The sequence below is a fragment of the Platalea leucorodia genome, assembly GCF_965183815.1.
Source record: "Platalea leucorodia genome assembly, chromosome: Z".
Classification (NCBI taxonomy): Eukaryota; Metazoa; Chordata; class Aves; order Pelecaniformes; family Threskiornithidae; genus Platalea; species Platalea leucorodia.
In genome coordinates, this window is record NC_138858.1 from 2,799,631 (window position 1) to 2,820,124 (window position 20,494).

A 20,494-nucleotide genomic window follows, 5' to 3' on the forward strand; every position below is an offset into this window, starting at 1 on the left:
GAGGACCACGTCGTGGGCTCTCCTCCCCGGCACGTGGAGCAGGAGCTAGCGGTCTTCCCTCCCTGCTCATCGTTTCACTTCAGAGTCAAGGGGTCCTTTCTCATTTCGGGCTCTTCACGACAGCGCAATCGCGTTTTTAAACAAATCCCTTCATCTCTGCCCTGAAAATTTTCACCTGTGACCGGAACAGACACACGCGAAGGGGCTGAGGTGAAAAACTGCGTGAGTTCCCGCACCGAAAAGCCTTCCCCTCCGCGGGGGAGCGGAGCACAGGACGCCAGGGGAAGGGGGGCGCCCATCAACGGCTCCCCATTTTTTCGCTTTTGGTGGCCTCGCAGCGCTTCCCCAGGCCGGGCGCGCCGACACCAGGCCGCCTCCCCTCACCCAGCCGGGGGCCGCGCTAACGGCTGCCGCCCGCCGCCCGCCCTCCCCGCCCACCCCCGGCCCCGCCCAGGAACCGGCTCCGCCGCCCAATGGCGCGGCGGCGAGCGCGGGGCGGGGCCGCGCCCCCCCCCCCCCCCCGGCCGCCGCCGCCGCCGCCGCCGCCGCCGCCCGCGGCCGCCGCCGAGGGAGCCATGGGACAAAAGGCGCGCTGAGGAGCGCGGCCCCAGCGCCCAGGCCGCGCCCGCCACGCTCGGTGCCCGCCGCGGCATGGCGGCCCCCCGCCGCTAGGTCCGGCCCGGCTCGGCTCGGCCCGGCCCGCAGCGCCTCCCCCGCCATGCCGAGCGGCAGCGCCGCCGCGGCCTCCCCCGCCGCCGAGCCCGCCGAGCCGCCGCGCCTCCCCCCCCCGCACCCGCCGCCGCCGCCGCTGCTGTTGCTCCAGCAGCGTCTCGCCGGTCTCGGCCTCCGCGATCGCGGCCTGCCCGCCGGCGGCGGAGGGGCGGCCCGGCGGCGGGCGGGCTTGGCGCCGCCGCCCGACCCCCCCGGCGAGCCGGGGCCTGGCGGGGCGGAGGAGGAGGAGGCGGCGGCGGCGGCGGCGGGGGACGAGGGAGACCTGGAGCTGGAGGAGGAGGAGCCGCTGGCGGGGGAGGACGAGGAGGAGGAGGAGGAGGACCCGGCCGCGCTGCTGCTGCTCTCCTCGTCCTCCTCGCCCTCCCAGCCGCTCCCGCTGCTGCCGGCGCTGGGCTCCGTCCTGCTCTCGCCCGCCTTCGATGCGCAGGAGGCGGCGGCGGCGGGGGCGCTCTGCGGGGCGGAGGATCCTCAGGGCATGATGGCGGCGATGCTGTCCCACGCCTACGGCGGCGGCGGGGGGGCGGCGGCGGCGGCGGGCCTCAACGGCGAGCAGGCGGCCCTGCTCCGGCGGAGGAGCGTCAACACCACCGAGTGCGTGCCCGTGCCCAGCTCCGAGCATGTGGCCGAGATCGTGGGCCGGCAGGGTGAGTGGGGGAGCGGGGAAGGGCCGGGGCGGGGGGGGGGACGCGGACACCCGGTGCCCCGGGGCGGGCGGAGGTGCGCGGCGGCCCGGCCTGGGCCTGCCGCCCTTCCCCGGGGGGTTCGTGGCAGGGCCTCTCCCCGGGGTCTGCCCGCTCGGGGCCGGCTGGAGGAGCCCCTCGCCTCGGTAGGAGCTTCGGCCCCCCCCCGGGGCCTGCCTCCGCTCCCAAAGCCCGGCTTCCCCGCGGGGCCGGGGTGCCGGCCCGGGCCTGGCACCAGGCTGGCCCTGCCTCGGAAGGCGAGAGCAAGCGCTGGGCCAGCCCAGCCCCTCGGTTGTTGTTAATTCGAGCTGTTAATTCGAGTCTGTAGCCTGGCTGCGTACAGGTAGGTGTTGGCAGAGGCTTCGGTCTTCAGCGACACTCGGCCTGTGGTCTTGGGTAAGAAGCTGCGTTTCACCGTAGGAACTTTGGGCCGTGTTTCACAAAAACTTTGGGGGTGAAGGGTTTTAACTTGCTTGCCTTTATGGGCTGACACTGTTCCTACAGCTTTCCACGGCGCTCGCCGAGACAAAGCGGGACGTCAGGAGCCAGCGAGATGGAGAAAGGAGCCACGTGCAGCCCTCCGCTGTGTGAAAGCCCTTGTCTTTCTGCTCGGGTTGTGGCTTCCTGTTGATCGCTGTTGCTACACTCCGCGGCTCTCTGTTACGCCGTTAGGATAAGGTCATATCGGTGATGTCACGTTCGTCGTTGGCCTTTCATGTGGTCTCGTGGGAGCGGTGCTCGGAGGAGTTAGAAAGATGACGTTTCGCGCCGGCTTTCTGGCAGTGAACCTAATTTTAAAAGCACTTTTTATATAGCGAGAGAAGCGCTGAGCGGTGTCGAGTGTAGGTGTGGAAATGCAGACAATGAAGTTGCCGCTCTCTTCCTCTTCCCTTTTCTGTGTTATTCTTTATTGGTTTGGGGGTGGTGCGTCTCGTTTGCTGATCGGCTCCGATAAGAGCGGTTATGCTGTCTGGTCTCTCTACATCAATGTGGCTTTTGTTTCTTTTTTTTTTTTTTCCTTGAGTATTGAAGAAATGGTAAAATCAGTCTAAATAAGCGTGGTGCTAAAGAAATGCCCACTGAGCACCGGTGTTCAGGCAGACTTTTGTTTTCTCTTCCTACGTTTATTTTAGGCTTTTAGCAGTCAAGGGTGGGTTTTTTGCTGGGCGTGTCAAAGGAAAAACCAAAGGCCGTGCTGCAGAAATCGGCAGGTAGCTTCGTCTGATGCAGACAAGTCCGTTCTGTTCAAGCAGAAAATATCTTTTCCAAGAAATAATGTTTGAGTGTCTTCAGGCTTTGCTCATGTGTCATTGGGGATGGCGGGCGGGGGGGCGGGAGAGATAGAAAACAGAACTGAAAACTGTTATTGCTACAGTCCTCTAAAAGAGAAATACAAACTATTGGGCTTCGAGGACCGCTTAGGCTGCCGTGTTTATTCTCCCCCAAATCAGGATTGTTCTCTGTAGGATGTTTTTCAGTACTTTGAGTCACTTAAAAACAAGATAATGGAGTTTGCATAAAAATAGGATCATTGTTCCCGAAGACTTCATTTGTTGCTTCTGCTTTTATTTCTTATCTGATGTCACACTGTCTGGCTTCTGATAAAATATTTAGCCTTGGTAGGGAGGGATGGTATCATAAAAAGAATTAGGGCTACAAAAGAGGAAGGAGTGGAGGGAGTGCTAAAAAAAATTGTTACCAAATATACTTGCAGGAAAGCTTTGCCTAAGGAGGTCCTTCAGAATTCGCATTCAGGGAAGACTTATGCTTAGAGATTTACGTCAGTTGTATTAGTTTCGCTGAATATTTGTCAAATTTCTTAGAAATACTAGTCCTTCTGTCTCCTTTTATGGGCCAGAGCTGTGCCGGTTCATGGCTCTTGCTGTCTCCTCCACCTGCTTTGCTGTGCTCCAGCCCAGCCTTGAGCGAGGCTGGCCTTAGCTGCCTCCTTTGCTGATCGTTCTGCTTTTCTAAAAATGAAGATGCTGCATATTCTCTTCCTAGCACACGTCGTAACCAGCTGGTTGTGTTATCTTGAACGAATTCAGCTTAAGTTTTATGCCAGACTCCTCTGTGCTGTAATACTTTAATAGCTAATTATGCAAGGGCGATGCAGTTGGCATGTAACTTCTGATGGGTTTTCACGAAGATTAAGTTTATATTCTTTCTGTTGCTGTCTTTGTGAGGTATAAAAAAACTTGAAATGTCTGCAGCCCAAAAACATCAGCTCTGAAATACCAGGAATGCTGAGTTTGAGCTAGGCTTTGCTGGAGGCCTCACTGCTGTGTCTGAAAGCACGTTTATTGTTAAGTCCTAACCCCCTAACTGAAAGAGTAACGATAACCGGAATGCCACGGTATTCTTTATCCAAATTTAATTTTTTGCACAGAGGAAGAGAATTTCCAGACACTGTTTATCAGCCCGAAAGAGCTCCTGATTCCTAAGAGGGCTGTAAACAAGCAAAAACCTTATGGCTCTTGCATTTAACGTTTTTGTTTTTTTTTTTTTTTTCTCAGTTATGTGCAAGTTTCCGAAATAAATATAGCACTTCAGGCCGTGAAGTGGTGCTCCCACAGCCCCGCTCTAGGTCGCCGTATTGCAGGTTCCCACGAGGGTAGCTGCGCTTACCGAATCTGTGCTGGTAGCTGTGCGCAGATGTGGGATGTCGCAGCTACAGAAGGTGTGGAGGGCCTGAAATGTACCTTGTGGTTGATGGTTTTCTTGTGAAGCCGTAGCGGAGGCTGCTGGGTTATTGTGATGGTAGTTTAATGTGTTGCTGCTGGAAGCATTTACATCGCTGTAAAAGGCACTGGGAAAGGCTTAAGTAAGATTTTTTTTCTTTTAATGAATAGTAGGTGTTCCTTCTTTAAAAAAGAAGTCCTGTAGTATTTCTAAAACCTGGTGGGGTTTTGTGCCTTTTTTTATTTTTATTTTTTTTTTAAATCTTAAGTGTTCTCCACCTTTTCTTATTCCCCTTGCCCCCCAAAGCTGAAGCTGACAGGCACTGCTTGGGGTAGTGTAACATAATTCTTTGTAGTCTTTGAAGTGGAAGAATCTCAAAGGTGAACAACAAAGGAAAAGATATTTGTATCCTTTTATTCTTGTTAAGGCATGTGACTAGGAGCCAGGAAAACTAGATTCCATTCATGGCATTGTACAGGCTTCCTGTATGAATTTGAACTAGCTGTTGAATCCAGCCTTCGGTAAGTTGGCCAGGCATCACGCTGATCGGAGAAGTGACTTCCTTTGCTGTCAGCAGCTAAAAATCCTGCACGCACAAAGTTGCATTGGTTTAAAACTAAAATGAAGTTGGAGAAAGTGCTCTGGAGAAGCGGTGGCAAGAAAGCTGCGTTGCTGAGGAGGTGACCTTGTTGGCTTGAGAAAAGCTGGCATAGGGCGTATACCCAAAATTATATAAGCATGTATCCAGACTTAAAAAAAAAAACTTCTGGAGATCCAACTTGGAAGGTTTTAATCTCTTAAGTCATGTGAAGGACTTGCAACAGTCTGCTGCGGCTCACCTGAAAACTGTTTTCGCGTACATAAAGATGGCACCGGTGATTGTGGCAATCCCGGTGGGCCTTGAGAAGGATTTGATAAGTTGAACTGGAGTCTTCAGTGCCCCCCCCCCCCGCTACTTTCCTTACACTAAAAAAAAAAAAGACATGTTTAAACACTAAAAGCTCTTTTGAATAATGCGAGAAGAGGGGTGGTGTCTGAAGACATGAAGAGAAAACCTGAAAGATGCTGGAAGGGGCAAAAGTCTGCCCTGTAGAGAGATGCTGCATCCCTGGGTGTATGAACTGTCTTCAGATAATGATTGCTGGAATATATTTGCTAATGCATTCCAGTGTTGTGACTATCTAAGTAACGTGATTTTCCAAGTGTTTATATCCTCGATAAAGCTGACAATAGTGTTTTTTCTCCCTAAGACATCACTCGAGTTGATGCTGCCTAACTCTAGAGCCCGATGCTTCTCTTCCTTCAGTAAGAATAGTTCGGATGATGGCTGCAGAACTTGAAACGGGCAGGGCAGTCTCCAAACCCCAGATGAGTAAGAGGAGGAGGAATGATATCATCCCATTTCACTGATTAAATCGATAATGACAAATCTGCTTTGCATGAGACGGCCTTGCAACTAAAATAACATTTTTATGCATATTTAATGATCTTGGACTCCTTTTTGCTCTTTGCTTTTGAATGTGGGCTCTTGAGCAAAATATTACTTTGCTTAAAATAGTCCTGTAACATGAAACAAAAAAAATAATTCTGATAAGTTGGTAGCTGATAACTATCTAGCATAGCTGAACAGCCAAATAAAAACAATAGCTATCGCTCTCAGAGAGTGGAAACGGTGCTAAAACAATCCTGGAGCAAATACTTGTGTTAGCTGAGGACAGTATGTAGGTGTCCTACGGTAGGATAACGGTAGTCCTTTCAAAAAGAACTACGTGCCTGGTTTTACGTCTCGATGTGTTGCGATAATAATGTTACTGAATTACTGACGATACTTACGTAGCCTTGACTGGTTATTAATTGCTGACCTGTAAGAAGTAGGCAGCGTGAGCAGAGTCTGAATTGTGTATTGTTTTTTTTTAAAAACTCGATGCTTAAGAGTTCCCCTCTCAGGAATAAGTTTAATTTGCATGACTAAGTCTTCATATATCTCTGTGTCACTTGATTGCCACAGGCAACAAAGACCACAGCTTCGGCTAACTTATTTTAAGTGAAAGCTGACAAGGCAGTTAGACTTCAGGGGGTTTTTTAGCATCTTCTATAGCAAGCAGGTTATTAAATGCTATGTTAAATGGTTTGTTCTAAAGCCAGAAAGAAAACTTGAGCTATTTGTTGAAATCTAATATAAAGGCTATTTTTCTGAGAAGCTGAAGTCTCCTCATTTTTACAGCCTGGAACTCCAGGAACTGAAACACATGAGCATATCGTGGCCTGGCACAGTCTGAAATCGCTGCTGAAGTTTCAGTGTCCTATTGCTCTGGTACTGCGTAACAAACATCATTTCAGTTCTGCTATTTGTCATTTGTGCTATGCAAGGATCCAACTCAAGTTGCAAAGTGTGTCAGAAGGGTGCAGGTTCTCCAGCTGGGATCGTAAATCCTCAGTCGTAAATGCTGCTCTTGTCTGGCTTGTTGGGTGGGAAGCACACCAAACACAGCACACACTCGAGAGATTTTTCTCTTTGTGTAGTCCGCCAGAAATCCTGTAGATTTGAACGTGTGAATACCTCCATAAGTAAGATTTTTGGATGAGGCTGAAATTAAAATAATAATCTTGCGACATCAAATGCTCATTTCTAATCCACTGGTCCTTTTGTTTTTCTTGTAAAATTGCTGTGTTCTAAAAGAGTATTTTTTTTTAGGTTTATAACATACACATACAAAAGAAATCCTGATTAATGCGCTTCCAAACTGCACTGGATTAACCTGTCTGTGGCATGAGAAAATGGTGATGACTTTTTTTTCAGCTGTTAGTAAAGTCAGCAGATGTTGTGTGTTTCCCTGTCTTAGCCCCTGTTACTCTCTCTTCTAGTACACTGTGGTCTGAATTTCTGGAAGAGAAACTTTGTTCTAAACAAAGTGTTGGATATCTCAAAGATCTTAAATTTGTTTTTGATGCAATACCTCCGCCACACAGGGCCAATTCCCCATCGCAGGCAAAAAATTGAACAGGGATAGTGTTGCAAACTTGCTGTAACAAAAAAAAAAAAGGCTGCTGAGCACTAGAACATTTTTATTTAATCAAAAGAAAAGGCCAAAAAGCTCTACACCAAGCATTTATTTCCCATTTCACTTACTCTTTAAGAATGTTTTCCTTTTCTCTCTCTTTCAGGTATTCCTTTAAGTTCATGAGATCTTGCCAGCATCCGAGATCTCTGTTTCCTTCACTGGTGTGAGTCAGTAATTCTGCGGTCTGCACCAAGTTCTGTGCTGCTCCTTTGAACAAAGACACAGTATCTCTTACTGTTTACCTTCTAGTTCATTTTACATTTGACAATATACTGTGGAATTTTGTGTATAAAAACACAGGCCTAGCAGCATTTTTGAATTGGGGATTTGGTGTAGGTGAAGATTTGCATGGGTTTTTTTTTTTTTGCAACCTTCCTTTTTTTGGCCATCTTGGCATGCTGCGTGACCTGTTGAATGGTGGTCCCTTTTAATACCCTCCTCATGCAGGTTAGGATTCCCCACGCTGTTGCTCACACTGATCTGTTTCATTCACTAAATTAATGTTCTTAATGAAAACAACTTTTTTTCCTGGAGCTGCTTTATTTGCTGGACATACTCCCTCTCTTATAACTATCGCTTTTCTACTACTGTATCTTTCTAATTTTGCTCAGCAGCTGCTACCTTAGTCCTGGTGCTGCAGAAGTGCAAGTAATTAATAATACAAGTTGCTGCCCTCTGGCTCTTTTGCTGCGTGTAACTTGTTTACTGAGTTGCCATCTGTCTTGGGAATTGCAGTATTCCTCTGCCTGTGAGATTGCCGATTTGATAGATTGTCCCAGCCTGACATACGGAAGGAAACTGTGCGGGCTGACTACTTCATTCTGTACTGGCTTGATATATAAATCAATTGATAAATTGATACATACCTAAGAAATCTTTATTAAAGAGTTTGTGCATGGTTCTTGAGCCAGGGCTTTTGTTTTCCAGAAGAGGGAAGCATCCCTGGGAGCTTGTGAGTAGCCTTCCCTCGGGAAGCTTTCTCCAGCATCATCAGAGACTCTTAAAGCTCCCCTCTTTTCCCATCCATTAGCTTGGCAGCAGTAGGGGCCCGGTGGTCTGGCGTAGCCTGAGTGGTTCCCCGTGATTTCCTTGGCTTTTGGTTAAGGTCCTTGAGATCTCCAGGTTGTCCTCCTTCTTAGTACCTCGACAAGCCCGAGCCCGCGCGGCTCCAGCATCTGGTGCGCTCCAGCTTGAAGTGCTTGTCGGGGAAAATATCTTGTCTAAAAACCTTTCTGCAGTTCTAGCTGAATGCCGACAAGTAGGAAAGTCGCGTATCATCTTAGCGTTTGTACGTGTGAAAAATACAAAGTGAAATAAGTGGTCAGTTGCTCCTCAGAAACGGGTAAGCGCGATGGAATTATAATGGGAGCAGTCTCGGTCGCTATATATAGCGTGAGTCATATTGAAATGTTCCACAGGCAGGCACAGGGGTTTGGTAACTGCAGCGTAACTAAAAGCCTTTGATTGCAGTGGCAAGTTAATGATGGGGTCAGGAGACAGGGAGAAATGTCTTTGGTATAAAATGCTCTAATTTTTATTTTTCTTGAAAGACCTGTATGTCATCTTTCCTTCTCTTGGAATAACTTTATCAGAGTGGCTGTCAGTTGAGGTTTTTCTTTCTCCTCTACGCTCGTCACTAATGTACCTACTTGTAGCATTGCTTATTGCAGTGTCGTTATAGTTAGAAGTGAAAGATGGTTATTACCAGCGTACAGCACTTCTGAGGTACAGTCGTCGTCTGAAACCATTAATACAGCCGCACTCCAGAGCAGAGAGCCAGAACTTTGTTCCCAAGTTTTGGGTTGTAATGGTATCCGTATCGTGGTTTGGATCATAAATTTGAGAAGAAGCTCTGCTTGGTGGGTTCTTATTATGAAGCATCCCTACTGTGATAAATAGAAAATTTCATCTAAAAATATGAAGGGCAGGAGCACATCCTAGCGCTTGGGTAGCCTGCGGGAAAAGCCTTTGCCCAGGGACGTTAATCTCACAACTCTACTTGTGCGTTTCATGTGGCCGTCCCCGAGGAACCACACCTCGGGTACCACCAGGGAGGAGACTGCTTTGGTTAGTTAGGCAACGAACAAAACAGATTTCCTTAAAATCAGCCTGTATCTGTGCCCCCGTTTAAGCGGTTAGCCCGCTCTCTTCTTCTTTGGGGACTGTAATCTTCCGTTTCCAAACCTGCCAGCGGCCTGCCCCGTGAGCTGGAGCAAACCCCAGCTGCAAGCCGCGCCTTGGTGTCTTCATATTTGTTAGCTCTCTGGCACGTATCGCGTCTAGTTGTCACATGGGAGCCCTAATCTGACCGGCTAATTAACCCAAATAGTGATCAGACTATTTTTTGTACTATAGAATGAGGCATTAAAGCTGGTGGCGGTGGGTCTAGTCCTGTCCTCAGGATGGATGCTGTGCCCTGCGGTAAGGTGTCTTGCAGCTTACCTCTGGCTGTAGAGAAGGCTGACTAACAATAAACGCAAACTTGCTTTCAAAAAATGCTATTTGATAATTATTATCCAAGTTTAGGCTGTCTCTTAAAATTGTTGAAGAATAAAATTTAAAAGCAATATTTTTACATATTCCTAAAATCAAAATGCTGGAGGGGTGACAAATAGCTGCCTGAGTATGTAGATCTAGGGTTTTGTGCAGATGAGCATCTTTTGCAAGTGCAGCAAAATTACTTTCTTCATCTTCTTTGAATCCACTAACTATATTCAACAGCCGGTTGGGAGGGAAGGAAAAAAAAAAAAAAAATTGTCAGGAGTTGAAATTTTCCAGTCCATGAATTAAAACAAGGTGTGAGATGAATTAATTGATCTTAGGTGAAAGGCGATAGTAACCAGAGTCAGTCTATCAGCTGACCAGATAACAGGTAGTATTTCATATTTAATAACCCAGTGAGGTGCTCTTCATTTTCCTGGGTAGCCAGCCTCCTTAAGGCGGTTTAACCATTAAACAATTTGAATAGGACTTCACTTTCTGTCCCAATGCAGCTTCATCTCTGCTTAATAAAGGAGGCGTGTATCAGTTTTCTACTGTATAATCACAAACTGGATAGATATCTTTAGCCGTGTCGTAACTGAGAGGAAGCACTCTAAGTTTAAGCGGAAGAATGCAGCTTTTACCACCAGTGGGAACGAACAGCTCTTCTGAAAAATATGCAGAGCAGTCGTTCTTAATGAAGTAGATTTAATTTTTCTTTGTTCGTTAATCAGGTGGGCAGTGTTGTGCTCTGCAGACCCAGCCGCCGTTGGCCTTACGGTACATCCAGTGCCCGAGTCTCTGCAAATCCTCCGTTACCTTAGCTGCAGGAGTTCTCACTTTCCAGTTGAAAGCTTGTGACAACCTAGCAATGAAATAAGGGCTGTGCCAGCTTAACAGACTCTACATTTAAAGCTGTGTCCCTACACAAGAGTTGCAGGTTCGTAGAAAACAAATCCCTGTGCAGTCCCCTCTCGCCTTGGCACGCCGGGCGATGCTGTGCCATCCCCTGTGCGTCTGCAGGGACTTCCCAGACCCTGCCCTTACTTTCTAGGCAAGGAATTAGCCATGGCTCTGCTAGCAGCTCGTGGTTCCAGGTTGATGTCACCAGTTATTCTGTCGCCGCCTCCTTACTTGGTGTCGGCGTATTACAAAATCAGTGGTCAGAGTGCTGAAGGCTGTATTCAGAGTGGAGGCTGTAATACAGTATTGCCTTTCATCAGATAACGGCAAGGCTACTGAAAAATATATTCCTGTGAACTATGGCTTTGTCTTTAGCACTAACAAGCTGCGGAGGCCAAGCTGTGAGATCTCCGCTTTGCCCGCGGTTGCTCTGAGGCCGAGTTGGAGGATGCCAGGTTTGGTCAGGGCTGCTCATCAGCCCTGCCTCCTGCGTAAGAGATGAGTTGGTGCTAATGCAACTTCACCCTGCTTGCTGCTGGTACGGCCCAGGCCGTACCAGTGTCTTCCCGCAGGATTTGTGTGTCTAAGGAGCTGCAGGAGGTTCTCGGGTTTGACCCTCTTAGCTAGGCGCCCGTCAGGAGCAGGGAAGGAGAGCAATCATTTGATTGTGGTTCACAGGGGCTGTTCACTGAATTTTTACCCACCATGACTTCCAGGCTTCTATTTAGATAAACTATTCTTTTTTTCAGGTTTTTTTTCCCCAAAGCAATTAGCGAGGCAAGGTTGAACAGATATGATGGTAAGAAGGTTTGGGTTCCCATGCCTGAACCCCAGTTTCAGAGCTCTTGGCAAGAGCTGCAGGAGAAACGTGGGTACAAGGTGCGTGTCCCTGCTTGGACAGCCCGCGTTTTGCTAACGTTGGCGCTCGGAAGCGTGAAGGACTCCCTTCCCCTGGTGTAGCTGTTTGGAAGAGACCACGCAACGAAGGGATCCTCGTCTGTAAATCAAGCCTTCTCCCATTCCCAGTGTGTGGCATTGAGATGAATTCAGCAAAAGAAAGAGGGAAGGCTCCATTTCTCCTGGGCTACCGCCATGGCCGTGCAGAGGAGTTGTCTGCGGGATGGTTTTTTCGGGCGGTCCTTGGCTCGCGGCGGCAGGTCGGCTGGCGTGGTGCGAGGCAGGCGTGCACGGGGTTCCCGCTGCGGTCGCTTGGCTCTGCCGGCGAGTTTCCCTCGCGAAGTGAATGGCCTGAGACTGGGTTTGACATATCTCATCCTGTCAGCGATGATGAAGGGTGAAAGTCGGGAGCGAAGGCTGAGCTGGCCGTCGCTGTGTGATGGGTGAGGACTGCGGGTGCTGTGGCAGCTATGCTTAACTCTCTTACTTTAAGGAGGGGAAAAAAAAAAGATCTGTCTTCCTATCACCTTTTTTTTAATAAGGAAATATTTGATCATTTAAAATGGGTAGTGTATGAGGTAAACAATTCTTTCAGAGCTACCCTTCAGTTTCCTGGGGAGTATAATGTTCGTAGTATGTTTAAAAATGTTCGGTCAAATAATCCTCTTAAGGGAAAAAACGGGAAGGAGGCTTGAGAAGAAGGATGCAAATCAGCCGGCGTGGGATGAACGCTGCCTGCAGGGCTCAGTCCGGGCTCGGCTCCTCGTCGGGTGCCTGGGCAGGCACGTACTAAATCTTTGCCTAAACGAAAGCAAAACAAAAGGTTTTTGCTTTAACTGTGTCAGTATGTGCTTATGGCTGAGCGTGCTGCTTAGGAATGCTTCTACTGCAGAAGTACGGTAACTTCTATTCGACTTTCATTATCATACTAAAACTAAAATAGCTTTGAAAGGTTTCATTAAATTGAATTTCCAGTCTAGAAGTCCCCTCTTCTAGAGGGGAAGTGGTGCAATCACAGTCCCTGGAAGCGTTCAAAAAACACGTGGATGCGGTGCTTAGGGACGTGGTGTAGAGGTGGACCTGGCAGTGAGGGTAACTCGATGATCTCAGAGGTCTTTTCCAACTTTAATGGTTCTATGATTCTTCAGGCTTTTTTAGCTCTGTACTTCAAAATCTTGGATACAGTGACCTGATGATGTATTGCAAAAGTGCAGGGTGGTGTATTTTTTTTTTTCTTTGTCTTTCTATGTCTAAGCTCAGGAGATTGGGAAACGTCTTGATTCATCCCTTGGCTGCATGACTTCATGGCTGGCCGACCTCGTGTCATCGTGGCCGCAGCGCCTCTGGACGCTGTGAATTGTCGGAGAGGGGATGGGATCAGCCGTGCTTCGTATCATCGTGGTGACTAATGGAGGAGGGTGGGAAACCAGAGCAGCTGAGGAAAAGCAAATAGAAAGATCATCCTGTTGAAGTCGTATAATGGGCTACTGACCTTGTGTTTCGACATGACTCTGTTGTAGGGTTTTCCAGCGCTCCTTGCAGACAAAACCCAGCGGGTATTGCCTGACTCATTCAGAAATCTGCTTTCGTATGTGGTGATTTTCTCCAGTTCTAACTTTTCAGATAAAGTTTGAGAGTTGACCTTGACGGTCTGTGGAGTCAGCTTTCCATTGAAGCCAGTTTTCCAATGTTTAAAAGTCTTGTTCTATTGCTGCGGGGAGTTGAGGCCTCTGCTTTCTAGGTATGTGACTCGTACCTTAAAAGAAAAGCCCTGCCCATCGTGGTCTGGGCCATTCTGCAGCCCGAGGAAGAAAGGCGAGAAGGCTTTTCTTTGCACTGGAGAGGTTTGGAAATGTGGCTCTGGCAAATCAATCTCTGGGAATTCGCAGCTGAAATGGGGAATGGAGCTGAAGGTGCAGGCTTCTAACTTGATTTGAGTTTCTAAAACATTGGGAAAATCTTGTCTAAAATGTAAACTGCAAGAATTGGTAAGGCACTTTGGGAACTAGAATTAAGGAGGCTCTGAATTATGGTATATAATAATGAATCGTATATTTTTATATATATAAATCTTAAGCTAGATGCTCCTAGCATTCTCTTTTAAATGCTGCCACTGTAATTTCTAGGAAATCAGAATAGATACTCGGGTGGAATGGAGTAAATGAGAGTAATCTGTGTAAATTGGAGAATAATTGATAGGCATCGAGAGGCTGACTTGGGTTTTAGGTGTCCCAGTAAAGAGGGCGTGAAAACTTCAGCGGCCCCATTTTGGGGATCCTTGTGGGTTTAAGGTTTGGGCCCACGGTCTTTTCTGAGTAACTGAAGGCACGGGAAGCGGAGCGGGCGAGCAGATTTACTTACAGGGAGAAATGCAAACAAAGAGCTGGAGGGAGTAAAGGCAGATTGCCCAAGTGAGGTGCTGCTGTGTTAGGAGCAGGGAAATGGCATGGCTTCAAAGGACGCGTGCTTTGCTACTTCCATGAGGCGTCTCATGCCTGTGTTTTCCCTTTTTTTTTATCTAGTAGAGCACTGGTGCCCTTCTCACTGAGCTGTAGTGGGAGGCTGAGGCTTACGGGTTTGTTCTCTCCTGCAGGTACTTGCTCTTCTTGCTGAACTACTTGTTCAGCATCCCCTCCTCTGCACAGATCCGCCTCAGCCTCGCTCCTTCCCTTGCAGGAGCCCTCCCGCGCTCCTCCGTACGCGTTTTGGTGGAGGTAGGGCCTCCGAGAGCCCTCCAGACGAGCTGTTGAAGATAATGAACTTCCTCTCCAGCTGTGCCCTGGAAACAAAGGGCTGTTGTGTTCAGCCTTTGTCCTTGCTGTGTGCAGGGGCCCTGCAAGAAGCCGCTCTTCCTTCCCTCTATTCCGACCAGCATCTGCATATTTGCTATTTTTTTTTATTAGTAGATAATTCTGCATAAAGTGCATCTTTGAGTGGCTTTCGAACTGTGAAATTGTTATCGATAGTGGTACCTCAGGTGCGAGGGACTGACAAAACGCTATTTCGAGAGACTATTTTGTGTACCCAGGCAGTTATGAGATACTTAAAGTAAACGAGGAAAATTGGAATAAATTTTGCTCTGCGACTGAAATGAGGCTTAATACACTTGATCTGCAAATGTTGCTTATAGTTGTTTCAAGAAGAGGTTCGCTATAAAATGACATTCAGTGTGACACGCTTTTGAATTTGTTTTAATAGAGGCTAAATTCAGTTAAGACTGAAGGCAGTAGACTGTCTTGTGTGTCGTGGACCTGCTTGTGTCTCTTAATTTTGCACTGCCTGCTTTTCTGGTCCTGTGGTGGATAAAAGGTCCTTCCGTATGCACCGTGCCAAAACGCCTTAAGCATCTTAGGAAGGAGCCTGCCGCCACTGTGTCCTAGCAAACTTCACAATTCAGTCCCCAAAAAACGAAAGACAAATGTTCCGTTAACTCTTTTGCTTCTCTTTCCGACTGTATTTACCCAGTGAACGAGAGAAATTCCACGTAGGGACGTAATGTTACATAGTAAGGCTTATTTGCGTGCAACAAACTGCTTGAACTCCTACTTGACAGTTCAAGGAGTGGCTCCTTCATCCCACGGGGAAGAGTAAGGTTTAAATAACACTTATTGATAACAGGAGACAAATGAAGAGTTCTCAGTAAATCGATCATTTTATCTGTATCCTACGCAGGTTGCGATAGAGACCCTTCTCTCACTTGTAAATGTTTAATTTGCTTTTAGGTCGTGCTTGTCAGTGAAAGGCTCGTGTATCAGCAGACGTAAGTGTGAGCCTTGAATCCTTTTGCAGGATCTTAGAAATAACTGAAGGATACCCAATCAATGGGAAAAATATAAACCCACCAGTATTTATGGGATAATCATGAACGTGGCTGTCAGAGAGGAAAAAGCCGTTCGCGTTTATTCACCGTCTAATAGCAATTGAGGAGGTGATGGGCTAAAACGGCCCACAAAACGTTGCTAAAATAGTTTGCGGCTGTAAGTGTCGGAGGTCTGTTTGGCAGTAATAGGTAGAAGTTGTTACCGCTTTCTCTAGTGTGGCTTGCAGAGATAAAAACAGCTGCTTCTGGTTTCACCCTACGGTTTCTTGAAACTCTCAAACAGCTTAAAATAGATGGCTTTCTTGTGGCTTTCTAAACTTAGGCGTCTTGCTAAACTTGCATGTGTTTCCTTTAACAGGTTGCAAAATAAAAGCACTAAGGGCCAAGACAAATACTTACATTAAGACCCCTGTTCGTGGAGAAGAACCCATCTTTGTTGTCACTGGACGAAAAGAGGACGTAGCCATGGCCAAAAGGGAAATTCTCTCAGCTGCTGAACACTTCTCCATGATCAGAGCGTCACGCAACAAGAACGGTCCTGCCCTGGGCGGCTTGCCGTGTACCCCCAACCTGCCAGGTCAGACGACAGTCCAAGTCAGGGTGCCTTACCGTGTAGTTGGGCTAGTGGTTGGACCGAAAGGAGCTACAATCAAAAGAATTCAGCAGCAGACCCATACCTACATAGTCACTCCCAGCAGAGACAAGGAGCCCGTCTTCGAAGTCACGGGAATGCCCGAAAACGTCGACCGTGCGCGCGAGGAGATCGAGATGCACATAGCCATGCGTACCGGGAACTACATTGAGCTGAACGAAGAGAACGATTTCCATTACAACGGTACGGATGTGAGCTTTGAAGGAGGCACTCTCGGATCTGCGTGGCTTGCTTCTAATCCCGTCCCTCCTAGCCGCACCAGAATGATTTCTAATTACAGAAATGACAGCTCCAGCTCCTTGGGAAGTGGCTCCACAGATTCCTATTTTGGAAGCAATAGATTGGCTGACTTCAGCCCAACGAGTCCGTTCAGCACAGGCAACTTCTGGTTTGGAGAAACGCTGCCTTCGGTGGGCACGGAAGACCTTGCGGTCGACTCTCCCGCGTACGACTCCTTACCAACGCCTTCCCAAACCATTTGGACCCCTTTTGAACCTGTAAACCCGCTCTCCGGCTTTGGTAGCGACCCTGCTAGTAATGCCAAGCCTCAGCGCCGAGGGAGCCAGCCATCTACTCCTCGTCTGTCGCCCACATTTCCCGAAGGTCTGGATCACCCGCTGGCTAGGAGAGTGAGGAGCGACCCACCTAGCACCGGTCACCAAGCCGGCCTTCCCATATACATCCCCGCTTTCTCCAATGGTACCAACAGCTATTCCTCTTCCAACGGTGGCTCCACGTCCAGCTCGCCCCCCGAGTCGAGACGGAAGCACGACTGCGTGATCTGCTTCGAGAGCGAAGTCATTGCGGCCCTGGTCCCCTGCGGCCACAATCTCTTCTGCATGGAGTGTGCCAACAAAATCTGTGAAAAGGAAACGCCATCGTGTCCCGTTTGCCAGACAGCTGTTACTCAGGCAATCCAAATTCACTCTTAAATATATAGAGATATTATTATATATGGACTTTTTAAAACTCTTAAAGGCATGGGTGTAATGGTACCCTCTAGTAAACTTCCTAATGAATTCTGACTGTTGGGCTTTCTTGGGATTAGGCTGAAGTTGTTAATAAATTTCTACTTTCTCAAAAGGCTGCTACGGTAACACTAAACCTAGGTGGTCTCTGTCCGGTTCAGTGTAAGCAGATGGCACGTTTAGCAGAGATGCATCTGCTGTGATGTTACGGCACAGCGAGGGGAAGTTTTCATCAATTACACAACTGAAAAAAAAAAAAAAAAAAACCAACAAAAAACAAACAAATTTTACAGGCTTTCTAAAGGATCTCGGGTAAGCGTTTGACTCCTGTGTGCTGGCAGCAGTGAACCTCGTCGCCTAAACGCAGAAGTACTCGTCTGCCGTGGAGGGCTTGTGGCATTATCAATATATCAAACAACACTTCCAATGCTGCCTTCTTTACACTGCCAGTTTTGAAAAACAGGTTTGGGGAAATTATTTTTGCTTCGTGCGACAACTTATGCCTAATTCTTCAGCATTGCAACTACCTTTTTTTTTTTTAAAGCATAGTTTGATTTATTGAAATGGGTGACGTTATTGGCAGGTTCAGGTAATAAATTAGGGGGGGGGGGGCGGGGAGAAGCTGCCTGACGCACCTCCATTTCGCCCGCCGTTTTCGGGGCGGTATGTTCAGAGGATCAGGAACATCTCGATTTGCGAATTCCTACCCACTGCTTTTCTTAATGTAATGTGGAAAAGTCTGGCTGGCTTCGTCCCATTTCAGTGAGGGCTTTGGGATGCACATACTTCGACTAATAGTGAGGATGCTGACATTCCGTTCATTAGTCCGATCAAGCTGTTCTTAAATTACATTTTTTAGAGAGTATATAGTTCAAAATGTGAAGCATTTTTATGTTCGATCCATATTTGTCTTGCACATATATAAATATATATTTTATTTTTAGTAAGGAAAAGGAAAAGGGGGGAGTTGCGTACGTGCCCTTGTATTATTCATGACAGCAGCTGTGACAGTGGCCCTGCAATCAGTTTACTTCATTTCAAAACTGTCTTTCCAATCATAAGGAGAAAAAACAAAAAAGTCTTTTGAATGTGCTTCTTACATTTCAACCTGTGGATGTTTCTAGCTTTTTCATCCTCAGTATGTTCCCAAATCTGTGCTGGCATATATGAAAACAACAAAAACAAAAAAAAGACACAAAGTGGAGTTCTGGTGGATTTTTCTATTTTTTTTGAAGCATTATTTTCCCAAGACAAGACAAAGCTTTTTTCTCAGTATAACAAAAAGAAATTCTATGTGTATTGAACTAGTAAATATACAGAAAATTTTATTTTTTATTTCCACTTGAAGAGTTACATTTCGTATAAAAGTTTACAAATAACGGTTTTTATTTTATGATTTTCAGTATAAGAGTTGCCTTGACGGCATATTATGTACTGCATAACTTTAATGCTATAATTGCTTGTAGAATAGTTACATGTCAGTATTGAAACCTAATCTCTAGCTGCAGGCTTGTAGATACGAACAAACGTTCACCAAGCATGTATTTTGTATTTTATTGCATCGTACACCGCAACTAATAAGCCAAGGAATCGACAGACATTAGGTGCGTGTACCATTTCTATAAACCACAAACTAAGAATGATAAACTATCAATATAGTTTAGTATTTGCTAATTTTACTACACTTTTTGTTATGTATATGTAGGGAGGTCATAGGGATTATAAATTCAATTTGAGTAAAGTTTAAAAACCATATATTTTATGATAAAGGGCCTTTAACTTATGATGGCCAAAGCACTGATATTATATATTTGCTGTAAAGAGAATTATAAGAGTTTTATTTTTCTGATATTAAAAGTTACTTAATAAAGACTTGTTTCCATTAACTTGAATGTTTTGCTGTCTTCATGGTTGTCACTTGGAGCAGCCCTTGAAGGCTGGGGCTGGTGGCCATCGCTCCCACCCACCCACCCAGGTGACTTCACGTGCGAGGAATCTCATTTTCCGTTGATTGCTGGCTTGACATGCTGCCTTTGAAAAGCAACTCGTGGTCTTCCAGAGCTTGCTGCGATGCTCAGGGACCTGCATTTCAGAGCTACTTCAGTGCAGCTGATAAACTCCGTGCTCTTGTGTTTGTGAGCATCAACCAGCAGCAGGGATCGTAGAAGGCTTTGGAATGGAAGGGACCTCTAAAGCCCATCCAGTCCATCCCCCCTGTCATGGGTAGGGACGTCTTCAACCAGATCAGGTTGCTCAGAGCCCCGTCCAACCTGGCCTTGAGTGTTTCCAGGGATGGGGCATCTCCCACCTCTCTGGGCAACCTGTGCCAGTGCCTCACCACCCTCAGCACAACAAATTTCTTCCTTATATCCAGTCTGAATCTCCCCTCTTTTAGTTTAAAACCATCACCCCTTGTCCTATTGCTACAGGCCCTGCTAAAAACTCTGTCCCCGTCTTTCTTCTAAGCCCCCTTTAAGTACTGAAAGGCCACAATCGGGTCTCCCCGCAGCCTTCTCCTCTCCAGGCTGAGCAGCCCCAGCTCTCAGCCTGTCCTCACAGCAGAGGTGTCCCATCCCTTACATCATCTTCATGGCCTCCTCTCTACCTGCTCCAATGGAGTGTTGCAAAAGCAAAAAGCACCTCCTGATGTCAAGGTGCACGGGGCTCCTGGTGCCTTTCCTCCCAGTCTGATGCCCGTTGGCACCCTGTGCCTGGTGCCGAGTGCTTTAACGTTTCCTTCTGAAGCCATCAGGTCCCCTCTTTGCCATGGGCCACCTTCTCGCTTCTTGTCTGCCGTCTCCTTAGCCTGGCCGTTGTGCTGGCCGCAGTTGCAGCGTGCTTGGATGCTTCAGCAGCGTTCGTACAGATCCATTCTTGCTCCCCGTTGAAGCATCCTTCCCCATTTCTCACCGACGGGAGAGGGAGCAGTTCCCCTCCGGGAAGGTTTGCAGCAAAGCGGAGCACCTCGACCTTCCTTGGGATGAAGGAGAGTGACAGCAGTTAATAGGAAAAGGCATTTTTGAGGCCATCTGCCTGCAAAGGTGTGTATTTATAAACCCTGCTCGGAGTGCTGCCGGAGGCTGTTTCTTGCAGCCTGGCGATGGGTCCACGTGGGTCTTGAAGGGGACCCTTGTTGGGCTCCGTGGTGGGGTAGATATGATGGGGTGCTGTGAAATTTTTTTTTGCCAGAATCTATTTCTGGTTATTCTTTGGAATTTAAAGAAAAAAATAAGCTGCACCTTCCTGGCAGTACACACAAATGCACCGACTTGAATTCCTCCTGCTTGGCCAAGGATTTTAGATGCCCGAGGGCCCCTTTGCGCGGGGGATGTTTCACCTTTCCTTCATCATCAACTGTTCAGACATCCCTGGGGTGTATGGAGCGTGTGGTCCTCAAAGCCACCGCCCCGGAGCTCCTGTCCTCAAATCTAAACTTTCTGTTCACTTCCTTCAGAAGGACGACGAGGAGAATATTTCTTTTTAAATAGTAAGGCTTGGGAAGAGATCAAAGAGTATTTAAATTTACTTCTCTTGGGTCTTGGGGCGGTTTTAATGTTGCAGCAAGAAGCTTCAGACATAAAACCTCAGGCGGCAGGGAGATGCAAGCTCGTTATTTC

General features: G+C 47.6%; 1 protein-coding gene across 1 annotated transcript; it reads left to right on the forward strand.

Moving 5' to 3' along the window:
• Nucleotides 1-632: 632 nt before the first annotated feature.
• Nucleotides 633-18,763, forward strand: LOC309602914 (RNA-binding E3 ubiquitin-protein ligase MEX3C-like). Its single transcript, XM_082337076.1, has 2 exons — nt 633-1,376; nt 15,616-18,763. The coding sequence occupies exons 1-2, from the start codon at nt 719-721 to the stop codon at nt 16,839-16,841; spliced, it is 1,884 nt and encodes a 627-aa protein (XP_082193202.1). The 5' UTR covers nt 633-718; the 3' UTR covers nt 16,842-18,763.
• Nucleotides 18,764-20,494: the final 1,731 nt, after the last annotated feature.